The following is a 26,572-nucleotide window of genomic DNA, read 5'->3' as shown; positions in this document are numbered from 1 at the left end:
AGTGTGTCACTGACACATGTCTATCATAGTCCCTGTGGTTCAGAAGTATTCGTGAATCAGTGACTGGCGTACTGCATGGCCATCCTGTGCATCACGTACTGGCAGGGGTGCTGCTTCACCTCCGTCTCATCATCCTCACCCGGTGCATGCATGTCAATGTCAGGTGGCAGTGGTACATTTCTCCGGACGCACATGTTGTGCAGCATGACACAGGCCATGGTGATCTTTGCCACCTTCTCAGGCCTACAAAGGAGTGCTCCACCAGACCTGCTTAGGCAGCGGAACCGCGCCTTCAACAGGCCAAAGGTCTGCTCAATCACAACACTGGTACGGGTGTGAACCCGATTGTACTCCTCTTCATGGCTGTTCCTCACAGGAGTGAGTAGCCACGGCCTCAAGGGATATCCTCCATCACCTGCAAGCAAATACAAATAGGTGTGTGTCACTCTGAGCTGCCAGGAAGCTCAGTCATGCCCGCAGCTATTTGGTGTGGACATGCACATGTCCCTGTACGTATGCACAAATGTTATCTAGATGCATACTATACTGCTATGAGGTGTGGTAGACTGGATGGCGTTCAATAGATGATGCAGGGTGAAATAATGCATGCTGAGGCGGATGTACTGTGGTCGTACGATAATGTTTAACCTCCCATTTATGCTGTGTATTCTACACTGTGCATGGTCACACTAGCCACATTGGTATAGTAGCGATCCTGTTTATTCATGCATTGCTTGACATACACATGCTGGTCAGGTTGTGCGTCTCACATGCGGTCATTGATATGCGTTAGTAGTCAGATGTGTGCCAATGATGTGTCATATTGGGGTTGGGAGGTTCAGGTCAGGTGTCATTAGCTCTGCGTGCATTCTCCACTCACCGTCCATTCCCACCCAGGTGGGCTATGCAGCCCCCCATTCCCACCCAGGTGGGGTATGCACCCCCCCTTCCCAACCAGGTGGGGTATGCATCGCAACACATCCCTACCGCAATGCATTGCCATGGCCCACTCAGGCAACTCATCAAGTAGCCAGACACATGGTCCAGCATGTCGCTCCATGTGACGGGGTAGCGTGGAGTTACGCAGCACCATGGCATCATGTGTTGATCTGGGAAATTGGGCGCAGAAATGTGTGATGATCTTGTTGAAGTCACATACCATCTGCACATTGATTGAGTGGTATTGCTTGCGATTGCGGTACACCGCCTTTACGGCATGGGGGACTACCAATTCTACATGGGTGCAGTCCAGGGCACCAACACAATTGGGCATGCCTGCCAGTGCATGGAAGCCTACTTTGGTGTCGGCTATCTCCTGGGCAGTCCATGGTAGGGATATGTGGGTGCTAGCGTGCTTCACGAGTGCATCCAGCACTTGGTTCAGCATGCGTGAAAATAGTGGTTGCGAAATGCCATGCAGCTGGCCCACTGTGTGCTGGTAGGTGCCTGTGGCCAGGAAGTGGACCACAGGCACCACCTTTAGTAGCGGGGGGATGGCAGTGCGTATTTCTATCAGGCTGACAATGTCATTATGTATCATGTCCACTATGGTGGTGATGGTGTCCCGGTCCAACCGGTACAGGGTGTGGATCTGCTCAGGGGTTAGATTGAATGGACTGGGTCTGATGTGAGGGATTGGCGGCTGCCTACGAGGAACTACTGACTGCACTGGTGGTAATTGCTGGGCCAGTCTCACCTTCCTTCTCCCCCTGCGTCTCCTCTGTGCTGCCTGTTGTTGCTGCTGTAGTTGTTGTTGTAGTTGCTGTTGTTGATATAGTTGTAGCAGTATAGGCATGTCCTCCAGCGCCATGATTGCAACAGCTAGTGGTAGCATTTTGGTGTAGGAAGGGGTCTAGTATGTGGGTGTACTCCTTTTATACTGGGCCAGACTCCATTGAGTCCACCTGTGGTGATTGTGTGCACCTGTGACAGCTGCCTTGATTGCTGATTGCTGTTTACGGGTGGTCCACGATGCCTGTATGGCCGCCATCGTGCAGCCCCTAATTACTGCCTTCGGGATGTCGGTATTTGCATGCCCGCGTGGGTTGTGATGTCCTCCAATTACCGGCATGCCGGTATTTGCTCCACGAAGGGGCGCATGTACGCTCCCATGCCGGTATGAGGGGACACGGTGCCGGCAATGCAAGTATTGGTGGGTTTTCGGGTCGTAATGCCCCAGACCCGTTAACGATGCCGCTATTACCATTCCGCCTTCCTTTTTTCATTACCTCCATTCTCGTAATGAGGCCCAATGTTCTCAATTTCAGGTGATTCTCTGTTCACCCAAGTCCTCTTCTGCCAGGCTCAGACCCACCTTAGAAACTAGAGAAACTTAACATAAAAATTAGCCAGAGCAGTAGCCTTTCCACTCAGGCTTCTTGTAGCCAAAGCTACTAGCGTTGCTCCTAAGTACTGTTCACCAGTCTAAAGTGGGGTTTCCATAGTTTATCAAAGTAAGGTTTTCAGTCCTCTCATCGGGTTCCTTATTAAAGGTTTTAAGTCTTTACACAAATCCAATGGTTCCAATTCCTTAAAAGGAGAAATTATTCTCTTCGTGCGATTCCACCAACTTGAACATTGTCAGTCAAATTGTTCTTGATTTAGGAGTGAGTCGGGATCTATGGCGCCAGCTAGGACATCCAGTGTCTCAGACAACACAGTAGCAGTGGAGGCACTGTGTTGCCTGTGCCCCCAGTTCACCTCCACCAGGGGGGCTATCCTTCTCTATCTACTGCCCGGTGCCACCTGTTCCCTAGGGGAGGGGCTCCTCCCAGTCAATGTGCAGCACTGCCTGGACTCTCCCATATAGCCAGTGCGCTATGGTCCCTCCATTATGGCATTCCAAAAACCTATAACTCGCATACAATCAAAATCAAATTTTATTAAGATTTTCTTAATCAAATTTAATTTTGATTATTTGTGTGTTCTAAGTTTTTTTTAATACGGGACAACTGTTGATAAATGTGTTTTTCTACCTTTTTATTTCTTGTACGATTTATATTTTCCCAAAAACAAGGTAGAAGACCATTCCGTGTTGGTTTGGTCATTTAGGTTCTCCCATACCTTTTTCTTGGGTCCCCCCATTATGGCACCAGGGCTGAAGAAACCTGATGGCCTGGGTATGGGTGGGGCTCCCCGCCAGGCAGTCCTTCTTTTCTGTCTGAGCCACTGAAACCGGGCATCCCCCTACCACTCCTCACCTCTCCTTGGAGTATCCACACAATTGGAGCCTTCCCACTCCCTTCAGAGCTCTCCTCAGTGCTTTTCTCTCTTTCCTGCGCCACAGCAGGCAACACGACTCACACGGGGGAGGCCAATGCCCCGCCCCAGACAGTCAGCAATGCCCCACCGGGTCCGCCGCCACAATTGTCCAAGGGAGGGAGGAGGCCTCAACCCCTACTAAGCATTCCTCGCGGCCAGAGGCCCTCCTTTAGTACCGTGACATGCCGCAGCCAGTACAAGCCTCTGCAGCGGTGTGCCTTCCCTTCAGCTCCTCTCCACTGCAGGCGGATGAGTGGCTCCTTCCTCCGCGTGGCCCTCTAGATCTTAGCTGGGCCCTCGCCCACTCTTCGGGGCACTGATACCGACGCTCTGCTTCCCTGTCTATCGGAGCCTAGCGAGAGTGCCTCCTGGGATGGACTTCCCAGCAGTCTATTCCTTTTCTGGCCGCATGGCCGCCACCAGTGCTGCAGCTTGACTGCACCACTGTTCGGAGCTGCAACCAGCCTCCTGTCTTTACAGGTACCATGGTGTGGGGGTCCCGCACCTCCCATATACTTGCTGGGTGGTTGGGTGGCTGGGTGGTGGAGGGCACAAGAAGCTGCTCAATCACCACCTTTGGAGTCTGTCTGTGGATGAGCCAAGCCTTGCACGTCTTCCTCCAACTTGCACCCTTCTTGGAATCCGAGCCAAGACAATCCAATTTGACAACCATACATACAACACACCCAGAATGAGTCAGTTGATAAAAAAAGTTAGCCTTGTGAGTGTATATTAAAAAATATATCAGCTTGTCATTGGCACTGGTAGGTGTGGCGCTGCCCCTTGAAGGGACGCGCACGCGGTGGCGTGACGTTGCACGCCGCCGCATGGAGCATAAATAAAGGGGGCGTTCCCGGCCGCGTCAGTGCGACCGGGAAGCCCGAGGCAGAAGGACGTGTGTCGAGTGAGTCCTTGTGTGCTGGGGGCTTACGGGTATCGTTGGGGCTCAGGACAAACCCCCAACAGTGGCGATGAGTGGGGAGTGATGCCTGGGCCCGGCGGTGGCGAAAGCTGCAATTTTTTTCCCTGGCACGGAATCACGGCATTTCGTTCCGTGCCGTAGGCTGTGCATCACACACAAGGCTGGCAGCCATTTTGTATGTGGGGCCGTGGAACTTCACTGAGCTCCGGTTTGGGCGGTGAATGGCATCCAAGCCTAATTTTTGGACATATTGCTAGCAGGCAGTCATACCTGCATGGCATGCCCATGCCGGTTTTTAGATTTTTCTTCAAACCTTGGGTCTCCTACGTCGAGTGCAAGCAAGGAGAAGGGCTACAATGGCTGGGCCTGCATAGTCCAGATCTCTTTCTTGGCTCAATTTATGGAACATCTGTGCCCATAGGGTGCTGCTGCAGCTGAGGTCCTGATCACTTCTTCATCCCCTTCATCATCAGGCTGGAGAGTTTCCTCTTCTTCATCCTCTTCATCATCAGTGAAGACTGCTGCAGCGGTGGACCCTCCATTTTCTTCTTCTTTGTTCTTCATCATGTCCATTTGCTGTGCGCATGAGGCAGTCTGGAGAGAGAGGCACTGTACCATCATCTTCTTCGCCCCCAGGTTGGGCATTTCTTTTGCCTGGGTGGGGCATCACTACTTCGTGGTGGTGGTGGGTGTTGAGTTGCGGCCCCCAAGGTCTACGCTGGGGGTGCCTGTGCGCTCAAGCCCATGAGTGGGGCTGGATGATCAAGACGGTGGGCTGCCAGCGGTTCAGCAGCCTCCCCAAGACGACGGCCAAGCAGCAGCTCAACAGCAGGCCCCTCCAGCTCCAGCAGGGGGTCAGGCTCCACTGCCTTAGGGGCCACCACAGGCAGCAGTTCCACAGCAACCCCCTCAAGCTCTAGTAGGAGGCCAGGCTCCAGTGCCTCAGGCGCCGCCGGTGGTGCAGCCAATTGCCTAGCAAGGACTTCCCGTCATGTGTCAAGCACGAGCCCATGCGGCCCTGCAGCCCATCCCTGAGTTTGATGTGTCGGGCCCGCCGTCCAGCATTGGGCCCAGATGGAAGAGGTTGGTTGATCGCCTCGATATGTACTTTAAGGCCGCACAGGTGACGGATGATGACAGCAGGCTGGTGACAATGCTGTATTCGGCGGGGCCTTCGGTCCAGGAGATATTTGAGTCGCTTCCACCAGGGGATGGCCCCTATGATGCGGCAAATACTGCCCTCCAGGCTCATTTTCTTCCTCTTGCCAACTCGGACTATGAAAGATTTGTAATGCTCTCTGCAAAACAAAAGGAAGATGAAACGCTGAACACCTTTTATGGACGCTTTAGGCGCCTCTCGTTGGCATGTGTGTGGGGCGACGCAGAGGACATGATACGAACTATGCTTATCCAGGCGTGCTCCTCGGGCAAACTCAGAAGACAGGTCCTGAGAGAGCCGGGCCTCGCACTGCCCCGTATCCTTGAACTGGGTCGGTGCCACGAGGTGGCTGAGGCTCGAGCAGCCAGGATGGAGGCGGGGTCCCGCTCAGTCAAGTCTGAGGAGGTGTGTGCCATGTGGCGAGGCGGAAGAGGCTTCAGAAGACCTGGGGTAGGACCCTATGACAGAGCTGGAAGATCGGGTGAATCTTGCCAGAGGTTTGGGTACGATCTTCCCCACCCCACTGAGTCTCCGGCGGCAGGAAGGACATGCGGTAGGTGCGGCCTGCCTGATCATTTTTCTCGGGTGTGCAAGGCAGCCCTGCCCGTGATGGTGCCGAGAGGCCCGGCCCGGTCCGGGTCCCTGCGCCAGAACTGCCCGCCGAATGTTGCCCAGGTGGACCAGAGTGAGGAAGATGCCCAGGTGGATGAGGTAGACGAGGAAGAGGAAGAGAACATCTTCTTTGTCTCCAGTGTGGGAGTCCTGAGAGGGAAGAACAGGAGACAGCCGAGGTGTGTGGTGGAGGTCAATCACTCGCCAGTCCCGGTCCTGGTGGACACGGGGGCGCCAGTCAATGTGATGGCCTGGGGACATTATGATGCCATGGACGTGCCCCCAAGCTAATCACACCGAAAGCTTGCATTTTTGCGTTTGGGGGGCTGGAACCGATCCCACTGGATGGGGCCTTTGTGGCGAAGGTGGAGCATGATGGCTTGCAGATCACTGCCTGGTTCTACGTAACGCCAGTAAGCATGAACACTCTGTGCTGTGCCGCAGCCGAGGCTCTCTGCATTGTCAGTTTCGCTTACTCCGTGTACCTGGAGGACATTAACGACCTGCTTGATAAGTATGCCGCTCTATTTAATGGAATTGGACAGATGGCTGGTGACCCGGTGAGGTTGCATATTGATGAGTCAGTGCAGCCCATTGCCCTGAAACACCGCAGGGTACCATTCCACCTTCGTGAGCAGGTGGACAAGGAGCTGGACAACCTTGTTAACCTCGACATAATTGAGAAGGTGGAGGGCCCGACCCCTGGGTGTCTCCAATTGTCTTGGCAAGGAAACCCAAGCAACCTGACTCTGTCCGTATCTGTGTTGATATGAGGCTGCCGAACAAGGCCATTAAGAGGGAGAGGCACCTTACCCCAACCATTGATGACATCATTGCGGAGGTGCAGGGGGCTCGTTTCTTTTCCAAGCTGGACCTCCGGGTGGGCTATCATCAGGTGGTCCTCCACCTGGAATCTAGGTACATCACCACGTTCACCACCCACCGGGGACTCTACCGCTACAAAAGACTTAGCTTCGGAGTATCCTCGGCAGCAGAGGTTTTTCAGAATATCATCCGAGGTGCCCTCGCAGACCTAGAGGGCGTTCTAAACATTAGTGATGATATTTTGGTGTTCGCGAGGACAGAGGTGGACCATCTGCGCAGGCTGGCAAAGACATTCGAGAGACTGCAGTCACTTGGCCTCACCCTTCAGAGGCAAAAATGTGAGTTCCTGCGCCCCTCCATCAAGTTCTTCGGTTTTGTCTTCAAAGAGGGGGGTGTGTCACCGGACCCCAGGAAGGTCCAGGACATCAAGAAGGCACATCCACCCGAGTCAGTGTCCGATGTGAGGAGCTTTCTCGGCATGGTCACTTACTGCGGGAGGTTCATTCAAAATCTCACCTCCAGGTCTGAGCCCCTCAGGGCCCTGACGAAGAAAGAATCCACCTGGCACTGGGGGCCGCTTGAGCAGGCGGCGTTCGAGGACATCAAGGGCGCGCTGACGGCTGAGGACACCATGGCATTTTTCGACCCGGCCTTACCATCGGAGGTCATCGTGGACGCCAGTCCATCTGACCTGGGAGCCGTGCTAACTCAGATAGATAGTGACAGGGGTGTCCGTCCAGTGGCCTACGCCTGCAAGGCGCTGTCTGAAACAGAGCAAAGATATCCACAGATTGAGCGCGAGGCGCTGGCCGTTCTCTGGGGCTGCAGGCGCTTCAGGCTTTATGTCCTGGGGCGCCTGGTGACGGTCGTGACGGACCATAAGCCCCTTCTTCCCATTCTGGCAGGGTCATCATCGAAACCACCGGCGAGGATCGAGCGGTGGATGCTCGCTCTTCTGGAATACGGGGTCACCTTGGTGTATCGGCCGGGGGCGAACAACGCAGCTGACTATCTCTGCCGGCACCCGGGAGCGCATGGGGGAGTAGAATATGACACATGTGCTGAGGAGGCCGATGATCATGTCCGAATGGTGGTGGAGGCGGCCACGCCCAACGCAATGCCCCTGGCCGAGCTTGAGGCTGCAGCTGCCGAAGATGAGTGCTTCCAAATCCTAAAGCACTCCATGCAGCAAGGCTCCTGGAAGTCGGTGCTGGAATCCTTGGCGGGGCGGACTCAAGAGGCCAAGACGGGAGCAGCTGTGGAAGGTCAGGGAGGAACTGTCATTCTCGGCGTCAGGCCTGCTGCTCAGAGGTGACCGGATAGTAGTCCCTCAGTCCAAGGTAAAGGACGTGATCACCCTTGCCCCCATGGACACCAGGGCGCGGCAAAGACCAAGGCCAGGCTACGACTGAAGGTTTGGTTCCATGAACTGGAGAGGAAGGTGGACGACTTCGTGGCCACCTGTGTCTGGTGTCAAGCTGCATCTCCCCTACAGCGAGAACCCGCCATTGAGGCAATGCCTCGAGGCACGCAACCCTGGGAAGGGGTCCATGCGGACTTCGGATCAACAACCATGGGCGCCCACTTCCTAGTGATCGTCGACGAATACTCAAGGTATCCGGAGGTGGAGTTCATGGACTCTGTGGCCTTCAAACACATGGTGGTGGCCGTGCAGAAGGTGTTTGCAGCCCATGGGTTCCCCCTCACGCTGTGCTCTGACAACGGGGTGCCATTCCAAAGTGAACGGTTCTCGGAGTTGATGGAGAGCTGCGGGGTACAGCACCGGAACATAAACCCCTTGTGGCCTAGGGCAAATGGAGAAGCCGAAAGGTTATTGAGGACACTGGTCAAGACATTCAGGATTGCCCAAGGCCAGGGACAGTCCCTCCAGAGAGCCCTCTATCAGTTTCTGCGGGTGTACCGCACCACCCTGCATGCGTCCACGGGGGTGGCTCCGGCTGAGGCTTTGTTCAGGCGCTGCCCGAGGGGTCTGATACCCGAGGTCGGGGAGAAGGAGCCGGAAGTGATCGACAACCAACAGGTCAAGGTGGGCCGATGGTTGAGGATCGATCAGGAGAACATGCCAAGAGGGCTCTGCCCGCAGCGGCTGGAGCCCGGTGACGATGTCCTCGTCCGCAACAGAATCCCCCATGGAAAAGTCTCCCCTTCCTACGAGCCGGAGCCGTTGGACGTTGTGGCCGTCAAGGGGTCTATGGTGACTGCCTCCGACGGAAGGTCCGCTGTCACCCGGAATGTCAGCTTCTTCAAAAAGCTGGGGGACCTGAGAACTGACCCACCCCCGGAACCGGACTTGATGGAGATGCCTGACGACGGAGGAGGCCCCTCCAGCACACCTGAGTCCCCTGTCAGGGGAACGCCTGCGGATAGACTACCCATGCAGGAGGTAAGCGGGAGGTACCCCCAGAGGGCTGGGTGAGGGAAACTCGCTTACCTCAGCGATTACGTGCTGGGACATTTGTCTGATCGACCTGAGTCCGGGGATTGTTGAGTAAGGGGACCCGGGTGGTTGATAATAAAGGGGTGCGTGGGGAAACGGTTTTGAAGTGTTGACTTAGTAGAGTTGTTTGGTTTGCAGTGCGTACTATTAAAGTGTTTCTTGTTTGTCCTCCCGAAAAAGAAGGAGTGTGGTGCTGCCCCTTGAAGGGACGCGCACGTGGCGCGTGACGTTGCACGCCGCCGTGTGCAGCATAAATAAAGTGGGCATTCCCAGCCGCGTCAGTGCGACCGGGAAGCCCGAGACAGAAGGACGTGTGTCGAGTGAGTCCTTGTGTGCTGGGGGCTTACGGGTATCGCTGGGGGTCAGGACAAACCCCCAACAGTAGGCCAGTACATGAACGGATGTTAAGCCATCACATTTTCAGTTTTACATAATCGCCATAGACGTTCAGAACTTGCCCTGCCTATTCCTGGTCTCATAATCTCTAAAGTTTCTGATCAATGTAATCTGAATTTTAAAAGGTCATGTTGTGAAGTTCTCTGTGGGAAAACATACATATATTTTTGTGTGCTATTTATATTGTAAAAGCTTACACAAACAATTTAACAAAACGTTCCTAATGTGCTTTAAAATGATTGTCCAGTCGTTGTCTGGTGTAGTCTGACCCAATTCTCTCTCCCACCGAAGTTTAGGGGATTATCCAGTGGTTTGAGAGATACACACAGTTTGCATAATGCAGATAATGGTTGGCGATACTTGTCCATGTTAACAATGAATTGTAGTATTATAGTGTCTGGGGGTCCCTTGAGAGGGTGGGAAAACAGGAGCTGCCCGTGCTGCATAATCTCATGCTTAAAAGTACTTGAATTTGTGAGACTCCCCGGCTTTTTTTATATTCCAGCAGTGTTATGAATTCTCTAATTGGGAATACATCCTCAAGTCTGATGAGACTTAGCATAGCCAGTCTTCTAACAATGTCCGGTCCACAGTTAATGACAAGCATTCTGTTTTGTCTAGTAACAGCTGAGAGCAATAGGCTTCAAAAAGCCCCTACTTAGCATGTAAACGTGCGCAGGACCATGGAGTGATGTTGAGTGTATTTATTGAAGCAGAGTGAGGCTCTCGCCTGTGAGTTTGGTAGCGATTCCTTTCAGAGGTGTCCTCCGAGATGTTGAGTCAGTCTTATCTTTCTTTCTATCTCTCAAACACTCTTGGTAGAGATAAGGTCGGTCCTGATGTGCCGGTACGGTGTAGCCCTAAGTATACAGGGAAAACACAGAGGCAGACAAGTGGGACAAACCCTTAATATATTGGGAAAAAGCCACAATGGCATAAAACACCCATATGATTCAAGCATAGTCCAGAATAACAGAAGTAGGTAGCAGCGCGTAACCTGATGGCACTCCAATAGTTCAGTTAAAGGGAGAGAAAAAGGCAGAGCATAGAAATAAAACAGGCCCCAACACTTTTAGGAGTTCTCAGCAAGGGAATAAAGGCAGTATATACTGTAGAGCTAAAGTTCATAGGCCAGTAAATGGAGCAAAGCGAAAAATGTGCCAAGGATCACACGGTTTAAAATGCACTAAAAGTCTTTGCAGAATGTTCAAAAGAGGCTGGGGTGATTCAAGAAGGTAAAGTTAGAAGGTCTGGGGCCAACCCAGTTGGAAAGCCAAGGATTTAAGGGTCACCTTGGGCAAACCGAAGAAAGGGAGGCCAGGCAGGACATAGTACCTTAAAGAGAGAGGAAGCTCCAGCGGTGGCAGTTGTTCCTGGCAGTGGTTGCAGTTCATTGTTTCAACCAGGGGAAGAGAGGATCTCGTCGAGGAGGAAACGTGGAGTCGTTGCACTGCACAGGGATGAAACCAGCCGCTGAGTTCGTCGTTTAAAGGTGCGTTCCTTTTATTCGCGGTCAATGTGGTGAAGCTTGGCTATCCGGCCGCCGGGGTGCTTGGCACGGGCGATTCGACCAAGAGACGTCCTTGGAAGGCGAAAGGGGCAAACTGGTTGGTCCCACCAGCTCAGAGGAAGAAGACTCGTCCAGCAGAAGATCTTCTCTTGTTGTTGGGAAAGTGGTGAGTTCATTGCAGCAGGGCTTCACCAGTGGTGTCGTCGTTGCAGATGACTCAGCTTCTTCCCTCTTCGGGTTCTTAGGTCCTGTGGCGACTTCTGAAGTTCCAGTCCCAAAGGCCCTGCCTTTATGCAGAAAACCCCCCATTCAACAGCCTAGCTGTCACTCAAACATGCTAAGTGGTGCGCTGTGCGGCTCACCACTGGCCCAATCAGAACAGAGTGCGACTTGAGTTGCTAAGGCAATGCAGTCCAGGGTGCCAATTCCCCTCCCCACCCATCCTGTGGAACACAGAGTGGCACCATTTGGAGGGCTTCTCTGGAGAAGCCTGCCAAAAAGTGGGACAAAGGGCTCGACCTTGGTCAGAGTTACAGAGACGGACACAAACGCCATTTTAGAAAAGAGTTCTGGCAAAAAGACCCAACCGTTGATTTAATATTAAATAAATAAACCGGCGGTATCTTTAACATTGCACCAAAAAGTGGTGCGTTTAAAATCAATGGGAAAGTCCCATAGAGAATATTCCGGTGGAATATTTCGCGTGGTAACCACTGGCACCAGCCAGAAACTCGACAAGGGGGGACTGGGCAGTGCCCCCTTGAAAACAGACCCAGAGTCAATATAATTAACCCCTTCCAGTACTTCCACAATATGATGGTTTGTACTTGTTCTGTTCACAATTTAGGACTAGTAAAGTCAATGGTGACTTTACATGCCCTGGGAGACAGTAGTCAGTCCCAGGGTATGGAGTTTATGTTTGGGGGTCACTATGACACCCCTGTGTTACTGCACTGAGGGTGCTGTGTAACACACACATAAAAAATAGATGATACCCTATGGAGCAAAAAGAAAACCCCATAGCCCATAAGCACACAAAGAGTCAAAGACATACCTCAAATCATGCCTAAGAGTGGGAGGAAAAGAGTCTCACTCTTAGCAGGAGAAAAAACAAACCCCAAAAATCCAGCAAAGCTGCTGGGGGACTCACTAGGTTTGGGAAATTAGCCTTATAAGAGAATTCTCCCTAACAAGCGGTAATGTGAGAAACCTAAGGCGTTTCTCCCATGCTATTCGTGGGGATCCCTGACTCAGGTGGCCTGGGGAGGGCCATCGCTCTTGGATCCCAACCCTGGGGGTGGAAAAGCGAGGGAGGATCACCTGGGAATGGAACCCTGGGAGACTGTGGGAGAAACACCCGCGGACGAGACGCAGTATTTCTCCCGTTCCAGTACAACCCTACCCAACATCCCCTCAGGCGTTATAGGTTATGATCACTCACCCGCAACAATACCTTTACCCTCTTCATCCTGATAAGAACTGCAACCCCCACAATCCCTACATCCATCATGCAGAACCAAAGGCCAAAAAGGGGAAGAACCTCTCTGATGTGCAATGGTCTTATCCCGTTGAGAAGACTAGGCCGGGTCAGGTTCCCATTCACCAACACGCCCACTCTGTTCTTGGAAGTTATGTACAGTGCCCTTCCATGCCACCCAGCCCCCATTTTTTCTAACAATACTAAGAAGAAGAAGATGCAACCGGCAGGGATGAAGTGTGCAAACAAGAAACACTAAGGCACAGAAGACAGGCTCTACCCTTCTAACAGCAGGCCGTCCTGTTAATGAGGACAGGCAGCGACAGATAGTCCCAAGCTTAACCACACTCCTGCAGCACATTAACATCCCACAGTTGCTTAAAAGGAGCCTGCAGGAGAAGTGAAGGCAGTTGCTCTTGGGAAACCAGGAGGGAGGTTGCAAGGCAGAGACCAGCAGAGGATCCCTACCTAAATTGCAGGCACTCAGTGGAAGCAAGTTGGGGTTACTGCCCAGACAGGAGACCCAGGAACATAAGGAAGCAGGAGCTGGTGGCCTCATGAGAGTGGTGCACAGAAACGCTGACCCAGCACTCATTAAGGGCTATAGCGTGGCGAGGGAGCCGAGCCTCCATGGAGCTGGAACCGCGCAGCCTGCACTCTGTTGTTCAAGCCTAGGGCAGGGCTCACTCCATTAGTTCTAGAGCCAACCCAAAAGAGGTCTGAGGGGCAGGTGCTGAAGACCCTGACCCTAATTTGCATATCCAAAGGGAACCGTTGCTCAGTCTGACAATGCTTGGTAAGTCCGGAGAAATAAGGCAAGAGACACTCTGGAGCGTGCAGCGTCAGGAGAGCGAAGCAAGAGACAAATAGCCAAGAGACTGAAACCTGCATTGGGGAGGCCTCCAAACCAGGGATTGATCCCGAAGAGCCGAGAGGACCCCACCACAGAAGAGCACCTAGGCTGGGAGGTTATCCAGGAAGGGGAGTGACCCAGGAGAACCAAAAATGACCCAGAGAAGAGGTGCATTGTGGGACATGCAATGCAATAAGGTGACAAAATGTTCCTATAGTGCTTTTGGCAAAGGTTCTGTGAACTTGCAAACTGAGTGCTGTGAAGTGAAAGCATTACAAGGACAAAGTGTTTCCGTAGCCAGAAGCTTGAGGGGCCTGTGAAAAAAACCTATGTGAACTTTGTTAAACCCGATTCGAAGTGTTCATGGAGAGCTGTGCGCTAGCTTGTGCAGTATCAAAAGTCTTCAAGGGAAACCTGAAGTGAATTACACATGGTGGCAGGCCTGAGTCCGACAGAGGGAAGTTGGTAGAGATTAATATGTGTGAAGGAGAAGGGCTCGGGCCCGACAGATGGAGGCCTGTCGTGAACTGTGTCTATTGAAACTAATAGGTTCAAGTCCGAACGAGGTGAACCGGTTGGGCCTATATGACATTTGTGAATGCTATGGAAAGAAAGTCTGAGCTTGGGTGAAGGGAACCTGAAGAGACAACATTTCGAATACTGTGTTCAGAACTGTACTGAGTTAATACTTAAAGAGGCAAGAGAAGCCTATTGTGACATTTTGACTCTAGACCCAGGAGAGTTGCCCTGGGAATTGAATTCTACAAATTGTACCCTAGCTGTTTGGAAGGATACCAAAGTAGCAGACCTGTACCAACCATCCTCCTTGCAGTTATTCTCTGGACCTGTGGCTTATCCATAGGGAAGGGGCATTGCTGAGAAACGTACAGCCATACTGACTTATTTTAATACACTTTTTTATTTGTTGAACATTCATATTTCCCCTCACTAGTTATTGTATAAGCCTAGGACAGGCAATAGGGTTATTAGATACTTCATTATTTTTACTAGGACTGTTTTCTTTTATTTGATGGTCGAGCTCGCTCCCAGTTTAGTGATAGGGCCCGATAGGAAATCTCCAACCCCTTTAAAACTAATCAGTGAAGATTTTAAAACTTGCATCACTGTTATTTCCTTGCGTTTGATACCATGGGTTCCTCACAATAAGTACTAGAAAAGGAGGCGGGAAAGCGAGGAAAGCTGTGAGAAGGGAAAAGACCAAGTGGTCAGAAGCAGCAGAGAAGAAGCATCTCTAGACAGAGTGTCAGGAGGAACGGAGAGGAAAACTAACGTCTTACCTCAACAGGAGAAAACCAGAGGGTTGAAATGCAATGTGCCGAGTGTTTGCGCTGTGAATAATCCTGTCCATCAGGCGCCATGTTGGAAAACACTATTATAGGCACTCTGAGGATCCAAAAAAAGACGTGATGGAACTTCTGCAGTCCTTTCCTCCATCGGTTCCACAGTGACCATCGCGTCACTGTGACAGAGGCTTATATCGGCTGTTATTGTGCTTTTAATGAATGGGGGTATTTCTGGGCTTTCTCGACGCTAGTATGTTAGAATGTAGCTAGGGATACGAACCCTTAACCTGTCTCATGTGCCTGGGACAACAGATAGTAAAGTTTGAGATCTGGAATCCCGACTCCTACCTTCTCCCAGGGGTTTCAGTAATGTTTCCAAATGAATATGGGGTACAGCCTTACCCCAAACCAACTTACTGGCCAATGTTCTAAGCCTTGAGATTAACTTTTGAGGAAGTTGCACTAGTATGCAGATAAAAAGGTAAAGCTATTTTGGGAGGATCAAGAACAAAGTTATGGCAGAAAAAGTCACAGGTCCACATCGCTTGTATATCGAATGGAAAAATGGAACACCAAGGCTGCAGGTATCTGGGTGGTGTGGGTATACTGCCAGTATAGATCCACGAGGAAAGTTAAAGAGAACAAAGGATGTCCCAGTCTCTCTGCGCCAAGGAATTGGAATTTATTAGAAGTGCGAAAAAACGCCTGACACGTGTTTCAAGCTGCGTACAGCTCTTCATCAGAGGCTTGAATTACAGCAATTAGTCTTCAAAATTTAAACGTAGGACAATGCCAGGATAAATTCGCAAACTGCCTTGCAATTGCGGAAGGCGCAGCGGCCGTAAATTTGTGTCTTCCGCAATTGCGAGGCAGTTTGAGAATTTATCCTGGCATTGTCTTACGTTTAAATTGTGAAGACTAATTGCTGTAATTCAAGCCTCTGATGAAGAGCTGTACGCAGCTTGAAACACGTGTCAGACGTTTTTTCGCTCTTCTAATAAATTCCAATTCCTTGGCGCAGAGAGACTGGGACATCCTTTGTTCTATTTTGGGAGGATGGTCTTTGCAATCAGAAATATTCTACCCCTCATCGATATCGGAAGGTTAATACACTTATTCACACATTGGTCAAGATAGTTCAGCAATATTCTGTAGTTAAAGGATGCTCTTTTGTCCGGCTGATAGTGAGTTATTACAGGGGGTGTAGTAGTTTCCATTGTATTGGAGATTCCGTCATCTCACCAGTAAAAATACTTGGATTTGTTGTGGACATAGATGTAGACAGACTGCTGTTTGGTTTTATTATAACCTTAGGATCTAGGTGAGCTCTTTTTGTTGATTCTTTCCCACATTTCAAGATTTCCTCTGCTACATCAAGCTGGATCTTTCTGTTCGCTCCAATACCTCTCACATTGTTGCATAACAGCTTTTGTAGCATGTTTTCTGAGTCTGTTTCCCGATAAAGTCTTTGTTGAAGAGCGGTTATGAATATGTCCACATGGATCAGTTTGGTAGCATCGCCTGGTCCTTAACACTTTCATGAATCAATTCATATACTTTAAGGAATGGAGCCATCGCAATTGTTAAAGCTGACATCAAATTACATTGCGTTTGCAAAGGTTCAGATTTATTTTGCGATCCTTGACGATAGTATCTTTGACCACATCTTTTTTGTGACGTGGTATTAAATTGGGTACTTTTACGAGCAGTTTGCAGAGAAATCAGAGTCACTTATAGTTTCTATATTATCTTTTGCAATTGATTGATGGCATTGATATTACAAAAGCCGTTCACTAGGCATCTGTACAGTTCATCACGTGCCAGAGGTCTTATTTTTCATCACTGTTGAATTACTCCTGATAATTTTTTCCTCCGAAGTTTGCGGTGCATCCGTACTGAGGGAGGATAAATGAGGTGAATTGGTATCAGTCAGTAAGTCACGTTCATTTGAGAGGCCATGAGCATCAAAAACAAAAGGTATACATCTTAGCTGAGATGAAGACTTCCATAACACCAGATTGTGTTCTGTCATCTGACATCATCCGATTTTGCATCTCACTGTGCCTGTTGAAAGTCTGTGCTTGGCTGCGTGTGCACTGGGAAGTACATGTATTGCTCAGCTCTTCTAGATCGGCATGTTTAGGCATGGCCGGGTGAGCAGAGCACCACGAACAGCACAAACAGCCACTCCGCGCCTCGGGGTGGAAGCTGTTTTTAGGTGAATGCTCCTCCCTCCTCCAACCATGCAGCAGTGAAAACAGACTGAAAACAGGCTGTGCAGTAAGGAACACAGCACAATAACCCACTCTCTGACACTCCGTGCTGTGGGGTGGAAGCTGTTTTTAGGTGAATGCTCCTCCTCCAACGAAGCAGCAGTGAAAACGGACTGTGAAAACAGACTGCAGTAAGGAACAGAGCACAAACAGCCACTCTCCCCACTTCAGATCCTTCGGGGGGATAAGTTCTAAAATCAATGGAAAGAAGCCCTCCAGCTATATCCCTGCTGTAAAAAAAGATTTGGATACAGTCCCTAGCGCTATTTGACTCCCTTAAACAAACACATCCAGCAATATCCTCCCTAATAACAGATGCACATCCCTTAACTGGTCTAATCCAGTGGATGCATTTGTTAATTAGTGAGTCGTGGACCTCATATGCCCCCTGTGTCAATCTAGGCATGTTAAACATTGTAACGGAGGGTCATCCTTTAACAGTTCCTTATTAGTTTATTATATTCTTGGTTTTCTATCTGTGGTTTCCAGGGGATACAGACTGGCTATTTTTCCTGTTCCCCCTTCTTCTCCTCCTTTGTGACAGTTGAATTCATCAGTACTTCACCAGGTGGTACAAATGGTTCAATGCATTCTCACCCTTGCAGGGAGGTCAGGGGTTCTATTCTAGACTGTTCGCTGTCACCATGAAAAATCAGGTGGGCAGATGACAATGCTGGACCTGTCGCCCTTCAATGTGTTTTTACCCTTAGAAAAAGTCAAGATATTGATTCCTGCTCACATTCATCCTGCTCTGACTCAAGAAAGTTGGTTGTGCAGAGTGGATAGTAGTCCCTCAGTCCAAGGTAAAGGACGTGATCACCCTTGCCCACCATGGACACCAGGTAGCGTCAAAGACCAAGGCCAGGCTACGACTGAAGGTTTGGTTCCCTGAACTGGAGAGGAAGGTGGACGACTTTGTGGCCGCCTGTGTCTTGTGTCAAGCTGCATCTCCCCTACAGCGAGAACCCGCCATTGAGGCAATGCCTCGAGGCACGCAACCCTGGGAAGTGGTCCATGCGGACTCCGGTATCCCTAGAAAACTTGCTTATCTTCATGGCTCTATTTGGCCTCACAGACAATTTCTGAGCCTGGCACTGAAAGATGCACACTTCCAATAGACAGTGTTGCTCTTCAGCTGAATGTAGCTCCTATATTCTTCACAAAGCTCAGGGTAGCTGTCAGTGCTCATCTCCATCTGAGAGGGAACTCACTTTCACCAATAGCTAGACGACTGGCTACTATGCGCTGCTTCTGGCAAGAACAGCCCTGCATGTTCTACAGGACCTCATGTTTGATTTGGGCATCTTGGTCAATCTGAAGTCTCAATTTCTCTCTCTGGGACTCATAGCCTCCTTGTCAGGCATAGGAAGTTGCGAACGGGTTTTCGTGTGCCTTCAGCAGCAAGACAAGGCAAACAAGGGAAAGTGCTGGGACAACGGCATTTGGTTGCCAGAAACGCGATCCGTGGCGGAGCCTGGAGGTTGCCATGGAAGCTTGGTGACACGTTGCTAAGGAGGGGTAACGTTCGTCACGACGTTGATCAGGTGATCTTGGGTATTTAGCCCCTCCTCCTTAGTTGCTCAGCGCTTCTGATTGAGCATTTTGGCGTTCTGTTTCTTGTCTCGTATTTCTACGGCTTTTCCTCGTATTTTGACCCGAATTTGTACTTGTTTTTGGGTTTGGATTACCCTACTGTGTTGGCGACCTCTCCTCTTAGCTTTTTGTGGTTTCTTGATCTCTGGCTTCTGTGACCTGGATTTCGTTTTCGCAATCTCCTTGTTGTAGTTTGGTGCTCACAAGGTATTTGGACTTGGACCGGCTTATGGATTAATCTTTTTGTAACTGCCTAGTACGTTTGTGCTGACTTTCCGATTCCTGGATTAGAGTGACTCACAAGTTATTTTTCCTGCACCGTGGGACAGCCACCGCTGCTCCGTGGGACAGCCTCCGCTGCTCCGTGGGACAGCCACCGCTGCTCCGTGGAACAGTCTCCGCTGCGCCGTGGGACAGCCTCTATTGCAACGCGGGAATTCGAACTCTTGGAAGAACTGTTCCCCGCACTGTGAGATTGTGTCAATCATTCTACGGATTCACTCATGGATATTCCCTGGTAAGGAAATTCTTGTGGTATAAGCTCATTTAGCTCAGTATCTTTATTTTCTTAGGAACTTCTCTGGGCTCTCTTCTTAACCTGATCGTGGTAGTACTTCCCTCCTATTCGGTTCACTCAGGTTAGTGTTATTGGGTTTAGATTAGAATTTTGATTTTCCATCACCTGTCCTTTTGGTACTAATTGTGTTATATTTCCTCCTACAGCCACGTGGTCCCGGTGGGATATCCATTCTTTCAATTAATTGATTCCTTTGCACTGTGTATTACTTACATTCAAAGGAGTACATTGGTGGGAAGAATTCTTCTTCAAATCTGTGAAGAGGAATTCTGACACTCCTGCGTTTTAGCAGTCCTATTTGCACACCACCTGATGGGGAGGATCCAGTTAAGCCTGGCAGAGCACAGGACTCAGGCTTCAGACGCTTAGTCGGTTCTCCTTCCTGTTCCAGTGGCTTCATATACAGTCCTGCTGCTGTGATCCAGGGAGGAGAACATGTTTGCGGGCATCCTCTTTCCAGATGCACCCCATGAAGCTGTCATCAGGACAGACTCCTATCTCGCAGGTTGGGGTGCAAACATGGACCATCTGTTCACAATTTGTGTAATCCCAGGATCAGCAGGAAGACATCAACATTTTAGAGTTCCGGGTGATGCAATTAGCCCTGGTTGCGTTCCTCCCTACGTTGGTAGGCAAAACAGCACTCACTCAGCTGGACAATCTGACCTGCATATATTATATCAACAAGCAGGGCGGCACCAGGTTCCCTGCTCTTTTACGATAGGCTGTCCCCATTTTGGAATGGTCCATGAATGCTGCATCTTTCCGCAAGCCCTCCACCTTCCAGGAGTATAGAATGTAAGTAAATAGACTGAGCAGGCTTTTCCAGTTCAACCATGAATGGGCATTGCACACTTCAGTGCTTCAGACAATGGAACGAAAATGGAAGGTTCCTCTGCTAGATTTATTTACCTCGTATAGCAGTGCAATATTAAGGTTCTTTACATTAAGAGGGAGCCTGCGTCAGCTATCTCTGAGAGATGTGTTTCAGATTCAGTAGTCTATATGCTTTACTTCTCATTCTCATCATTGATAGGGTTGTCATTGTTAAAATGGCTTTCTAAATTCTGGCCTGGTGGACAGATGTTTACGAAGCCACCATTATTAGTGGAACACGGGAAAACTTCTGGGAAGTTAGCCAGATGAGTTCACGGTAGATTGGAGAGTTGTTAAGGCTAAGTCTCAGGAGGGGTGAGAGTGATAAGAGGTCTGTAATGAGCACACACAGTGAAACACCAAGACTTACAATTACACAGTTGTATACTAAATATGTACTATTTATTATAGGACCAATAACAACATGAACAAATTATGAAATGCAATAGTAAAATACCACACAAGCAGCACACTATGTGACATATAAACAATCACTGAGTCAGTGTGATAAAAACACCAATACCTGCAAAGGAAAAGGGCAAATAAATGTTACAGTACAGGCAACCGTCAGAGATGACAATCCTAACTTAATAAGTCCAGCCCTAAGATGAATGGAGCCTTGTGTTCAATGTTCAATGGGTGAGTAAAATCGCCTGGTCGTGTGTAAAGTTCACAAAGTACTTCTTAGGATACAGGAAAAAGTTAGGGGATGGATTCTGAAGGGTTGTAACGGGTTCCAAAAGTTAGAGATGATCTGCTACGGCGAACAAAGCTTTTCCCGACTTTCGGAGAGCTTTAGGGAGTGAATACTACAGAAGCCAAAAGAAGGTTAAAATGTACTTTCTATGTGTAAAAGTGATTAGATGAACAAAGGCCCACCAGTAAGTCACTTCACTAATCACCGGCCTTAGTTTGGTTTTGGTCCAGACTTGGCAGGTCTATAGGTGGTTGTCAGACGTCCGTTTTCCCTCCCTTGGCTCGGCTTCCAGATGCACAGGTGCTGCAGGGGCGTACACAGGTCCGGTATGTGACAGGAGCTGCTACTCTTGATTCAGATGAAGAATGAAGAAAACACAGATGCACCGTACCTTGGGACACTGGAAGGAACACAGTAAAACCGCCTACAGTGACCATCGCTGTCACACAGCGACACCCAACTCTCGCGGTACAACGCAGCCTCCTAGCTTGTGATCCAAAGCTGCTGGGACAGTGAACTTCGGCTGAAGGGTACTTTGTAGCTTAAGTTGTGATTCGCCAATGTCTCAAGCCGAAACTTAAAACGGCGACGCTCCTCCGTGTTACCCAAGGTTTCAGCTGGTCAATCCACTGAATGGCCAGGGACACTTCCGAGAAGACTTTACTTGCAGGGTTACCAGGAGGCATTGAGAGTGATTGGTCCCACCACTCTAAGGGTTCAAAGCACCGTCACAGGTCTTCTGAAATCAAGCGCAAATCATGGCTCGACCGGGACAACAACAGGATTAGGTTGCCAGCCCTCTTCAGTGCATCTCAGGCTCGTCCTTTGTTCTGCCCAACTCTTCAGGATACTTGGTTCCATCTACAGATCTGTGAAAATCTGTTGCTGGTCTTGTGCTTGTCTCTCTAGAACAAGTGCAGGGCCCCTCTTCATATCCAAAGTCAGGGAGTGCTCGCATGAGGCCCACCAATGAGAAGATCTGCCCCATGCATGCCCGCCAGCAGTGGTCCAATTAGGGACCATTGGGGTCCTCATGCTCTCATGCACACCAGACACCCTGGCACCAGTAATGTGGATTGGGACTTGACAATCCAGCCCACTTCCTGGGTGTCTACATACATGGCCTGTAGGGGCCCACGAAAGAAACAGCTTTCGCGGGCACCTGCATGTGCAAATAAGGAAGTCAAGCATCTGGAAAGGCAGGGGGAAAGTCACGGGAAAAAAAGGCCAAAGGAGTAGACAAAAGACCTTGTAGCATGGCCATGTTGGACACTAGCCACAGTCATGAGCCAAACGCAGTAAGCGCGGTTTGGCATGGTAAACATTTACCGAAATATAAGAAATAGCTACTGCTGCCAGCAGTCTGTTCCAAGGCACATTGTACAATCACCAGAACATCCTTAAAAGGTGTCTAGGGCCATAAAACACAATGTTCCCATTGCGATGTACTGTAATGTGGTTTGTGCAATGATAAAATGTTACCAACAAGTGGCAACAAAGTTGAAAGACTATGAGAAACAATGTTTCTCAGTACTGACAGCCTGAAGGACTTGTCAGTTTCCCTATAGCAATGAGCAAAAAGCCAGTGCAGGGAAGCAGAAGGCGTCACTGCACTGCGTAAAGTTCAGGTCAGATTCAAAAATGAAAAGCAAAATGTTTGGGGTTCCATAGAAATGGAGGGAAAGTTGCTATAAAGTGAAATCTTTCCTAACAATCATCAAGTGGCGATCCATGCTACATGCATCAATTATCCCTGTGACTCCTCACTGGCGGCCAGGGTCTAGCTCTCTAACCTGATGGAGCTTGCTTTGGTAGGGCTGACCTTTCTCCCAGTGTTTCCAGAGATACCAACACAGCAGTGAGAGAAAGAGTGCCACTCAATCACTGAACTTGGTTAGTTGGTTCCTAAGGAATTGACACTGGATCTCTTCACAGAAGTCTTGCACAGAACAATCTTAAGGTCATTCAGGCAGGCAGAACGCCTTATGCACGCTCCAACTATCGGAGCAAATGACTATGGTTTTGCCCTTGGTCCATTGACAGAGACATGAATATGTTGCAATGCTTTCTTGATTATGCACGTTGACTCTTGTAGGGCACATCTAGTGGAAATATGCGCTTATAGAAATTCTTCAGACAAATCATTTTCTACATCTAACCCAGTCATTCAGCGCCATTTTGATTGCCTTTTGTGGATGTATCCTCTGGCTAAAGCTCCTCACTCTGTGTGGGTCTTATACCTGGTCCTATCAATGGTATTAAATAATACTTTCACACCCTTGAAATCTCAAGTTTGTCACATGAAAAGCAGCATTTTTAGTGGTGATTACATCATCCAGACTCATCAGTCAAATTCAATTTCTGGCAGCCTTCAAATCTTATACCACCTTTTGTAATGACATGGTAGTGATGCAAACTCACCAGGAAGGTTGACATCCTGTTTGTCGTGCATGACAGCTCTGGTCCACAAATTAAAATAAATAAATAAAATAAATAAACCTGGTTCAAAGGCCTCAAAGGCTTGAATAGCACTGTGGATAGTAGTATTCATCTCAGAATCCTATTACCTTCAACAAAAGCCCATTCCATAGGGCCTACACACACACAAGGTCAGAGTCAAAACTATGATGGTGGGATATCAAAGACAGGCTCTGTGGGAATTCATTCGAAAGGGAGCCACCTGTGCCTTACCTTCGTCCTTCTGCATACACTATTTTGTGGATCCCAGTAGTAGGGCTGATGCTAAATTTGGTCAGGCTGTTCAACAGAACCTGTTTGCTTAATACGTTCTACCTTGGTGATCTCCCAAGTAGAAAGGTTAGGGGGATGTTGGAGCAAGGAAAAGGTACTCACCATATTCAGTGCGGTTATAGGTCAAAGTTTCAACTCAAAAGGGTCGAATGACAAAAGGGTCGAGTAAATTCGAAAAAAGGGTTGAGCTTTTATTTATTTATTTTTTATTTTGGGGGGGGGACCGGGGGAGAACCGGGGGGGGGGACCCCCCGTCCCCCCCAAGCCCCGTTTGTGGTGTAAAAACACCTTTTTTACCAATACTAAAGCAGAAAAAAATATATAAATGTAAAAAAAAAATCTGATCCTTTTGTTTTCGGTCAAATTTACTCGACCCTTTTGTCATTCGACCCTTTTGAGTCGAAACTTTGACCGGACACCTTCAGTCAGGGTGCTGTACTCCTTGTCCATATTCCCCATTTCATCCTATGCCCCCTCCGTCTGTAACTCAATAATAATATTCCAAGTGATTAAACCTGTGTAGGCCCATCCTTCTGTCCTTCAATAATAAGGTTCTAAGTGATTAAGCCTGTCTAATGCAGGGGAAATAGAGACTGGCGGATGTTGCCGGCGTGCAGAATCAGAATGTTCTGTGGCCACGCCCTGTGCATGTGCAGGCACCGCTCCCAAATTTTAATATGGAGGAATGTTTTGCTGTGCATATGGGCTGGTTTTGTCCCCATAGGACAGACACTGATAAAGTATGGAGGGAAGGCGACAGCTGCCACTATGGTGAGTAACTTTTTCTATTTTGGGGAATCTCTTATGCATGTGCTACCACTTATGTTGCTCTGTGTGTCATTAATTCCACCCACCCCAGCCGGTGGTATCCTATTGCATAGTGAATTGTTTGTTCTATGCAACAATTGCTGTTCTGTTCCTTTGCATGTACTGTCATGTCCTTCTCCATGTCAAGTCCATTAATGTCATTTTGTACACCTGTCTGTTTTCCAGATCTTTGGAGAGCTTATGTTGCTGTCACAGGACCTCCTGCAGGTGTACGTATCTCTCGGAGCCTCAGGTGGACATCAGAAATGGCCATGGCAACTCATGAAAACGTGCGCTTGTTCCAGCGGGAGGCAACATGCACTATATGCCACAGGTTCTTCACTAAGCCAGTATCCATCATGTGCGGACACATCTTCTGCCAGGAGTGTATCATGCAAGAGTGGAAATGCAACAAAGGGCAGTGCACCTGTCCCAAGTGTGGCAAAAGATTTAAAGGCTCGATGAACTTTTGGCCAAACAAGCTGGTTGCAGAGTTAGCCGACCTCGCCAGAGAGTTTAAGCCTGAACACGCAGACTGTTGGCGGATGTGCCAAGCGCACCGTGAGGTGTTCAAGTTCTTCTGCCAGTGTGACCGTGTGCCTATCTGCCCGGTTTGCCGTGTATCGAAGGAGCACTGTATGCATCCATGCATCACCATTGAAGAGGCTGTAATGGATTACAAGGTTAGAGGGGCACGGGTGAAGGGAGCAGGCCTGTTGCAGTCTCCTAAGCCACCTATTTAAATGTATAAAGGTGGTGTCAGAGTTGACAAGGGCAAGCCTCTTGAAGACCTCTTTGCCACCTATCCTGGAAGGGATGGGCCAGACATCAAACACCCTCTCCTGCCATCCTAGTGTATATATTGAACATTAGAGACTGCTGCTGAACACCTAGGGTGGAATAGAGTGATAAGACTTGGAGTGCTAAACACCTGGAGTCAATTGATGAGAGTAGAAATTAGATGTTGGATGTTGGGATTGGGAGGGGAAAAACTAATAACAGAACATAATTGAATGCTCAGATGTGAGGCAATAGGAGACCTGATTTCTGAAGGCAGAGCGTGCAAAGAAGAGTCATTAGAGATAGACTCATGTAAGCCTAGAGTGGAGGACATGATATATCAGAGGCAGCCTGAACTCTGGGGTGGGAGGGAGAGCTGAGACTTCAAAGACTCTCGACAAATGTCAAAGAATTAAAGGGAGCAATCAGACATCTGAGAAAGATTTGTAGGGCCTGATTCACAGAGCGTTTTCATTATTCATTGTGCCATTATAAAATGCTTCTGTGAATCAGGTCCTCAATTGGTAGCATTTCATCAAGAGACGAGATATCAAAAGCAGTTCCAGAAGGATGTGTGTAGAAGATAGTCATGAGAATCCAGTGGTGGTTGGGTATTGGAGTGGGAGATTAAACACCAGAGGCAGGATCCTGACATTTGGGGATCAGAGAGAGAGAGATGAGGAATCAGAGGCAGACTCCTTAACACTGTTGGGGGTACCTAAGAGTTTGTGCTTTTGACACTTCTTTAGTAATCTTAGCCAGACTTAGCCCCCTCTTGGTGTTAGTCCTATTTGACTGGTCTAAGTGTCAGGAAACGTAATCATACTGTGCAATATGACATGACTTTAAAAGGTTGCCTCCTTTGCTGAGTGAATCAGTGGGGCACCATCTATGTGGTAAAATGTTACGGTGAACATTAATAGACAAGGCCATGTGTCCTATTATTGTCATGTGTATTTTAGGGTATTCAGAAGATGTTCTTTAGCTGTCTAATGGGGACTTCACTGAATGCACCCATTGAGTGTGCTTTTTATGCACATCAGGCAGGTGATATGCAGCCTTGAATGCCATGCAAACCAGTCTGTAAGTGGGGTTTCCTTATATGGAACCCTTGAGGTGTGTTCAATGTGGCCGGTGGTACATGATTGCTTGTGTTCTCTTTGCGCCATTGTGGGCCTGTTGCAACTGCTGAATGTGGGCTGCCAATAAGCCAGTGTACCAATTGTCGAAATAGTCTAGGTACACATTTACCTTGGTGCTTAGAATAGTAGCAGGTCCCAAGGAGACATTTTAGCTCTGCCCTTCTGCCATAACAGCTGCACTTTGCAGGAATTATCATGTGTGTGTCTATGGTACTCCAAAGATTCCATTCTTGGTCTGTTTGCTGGCCTAAGACAACCAGACGTTCATTGTGTTGCAAATGGTTCAATTTCTTAATGCA

The 26,572-nt window shown here is 49.1% G+C and overlaps 1 protein-coding gene across 2 annotated transcripts in view; it reads left to right on the top strand.

The window, feature by feature from the left end:
* Positions 1-26,572, top strand: part of LOC138521761 (E3 ubiquitin-protein ligase TRIM17-like) — an 870,777-nt gene that overhangs the window by 208,909 nt on the left and 635,296 nt on the right. For both annotated transcript variants that reach the window (XM_069634825.1, XM_069634826.1), the window contains one exon: positions 24,538-25,034. In XM_069634825.1, coding sequence (XP_069490926.1) covers positions 24,538-25,034 — 497 coding nt within the window. The remainder of the gene's footprint in view (positions 1-24,537; positions 25,035-26,572) is intronic.

Source organism: Ambystoma mexicanum, chromosome 13 (genome assembly GCF_040938575.1).
Source record: "Ambystoma mexicanum isolate Mex_15411 chromosome 13, UKY_AmexF1_1, whole genome shotgun sequence".
In the NCBI taxonomy this organism is placed as follows: Eukaryota; Metazoa; Chordata; class Amphibia; order Caudata; family Ambystomatidae; genus Ambystoma; species Ambystoma mexicanum.
The sequence above is the reverse complement of the archived record's forward strand: the minus strand, read 5'-3'. Positions and strand labels throughout refer to the sequence as shown.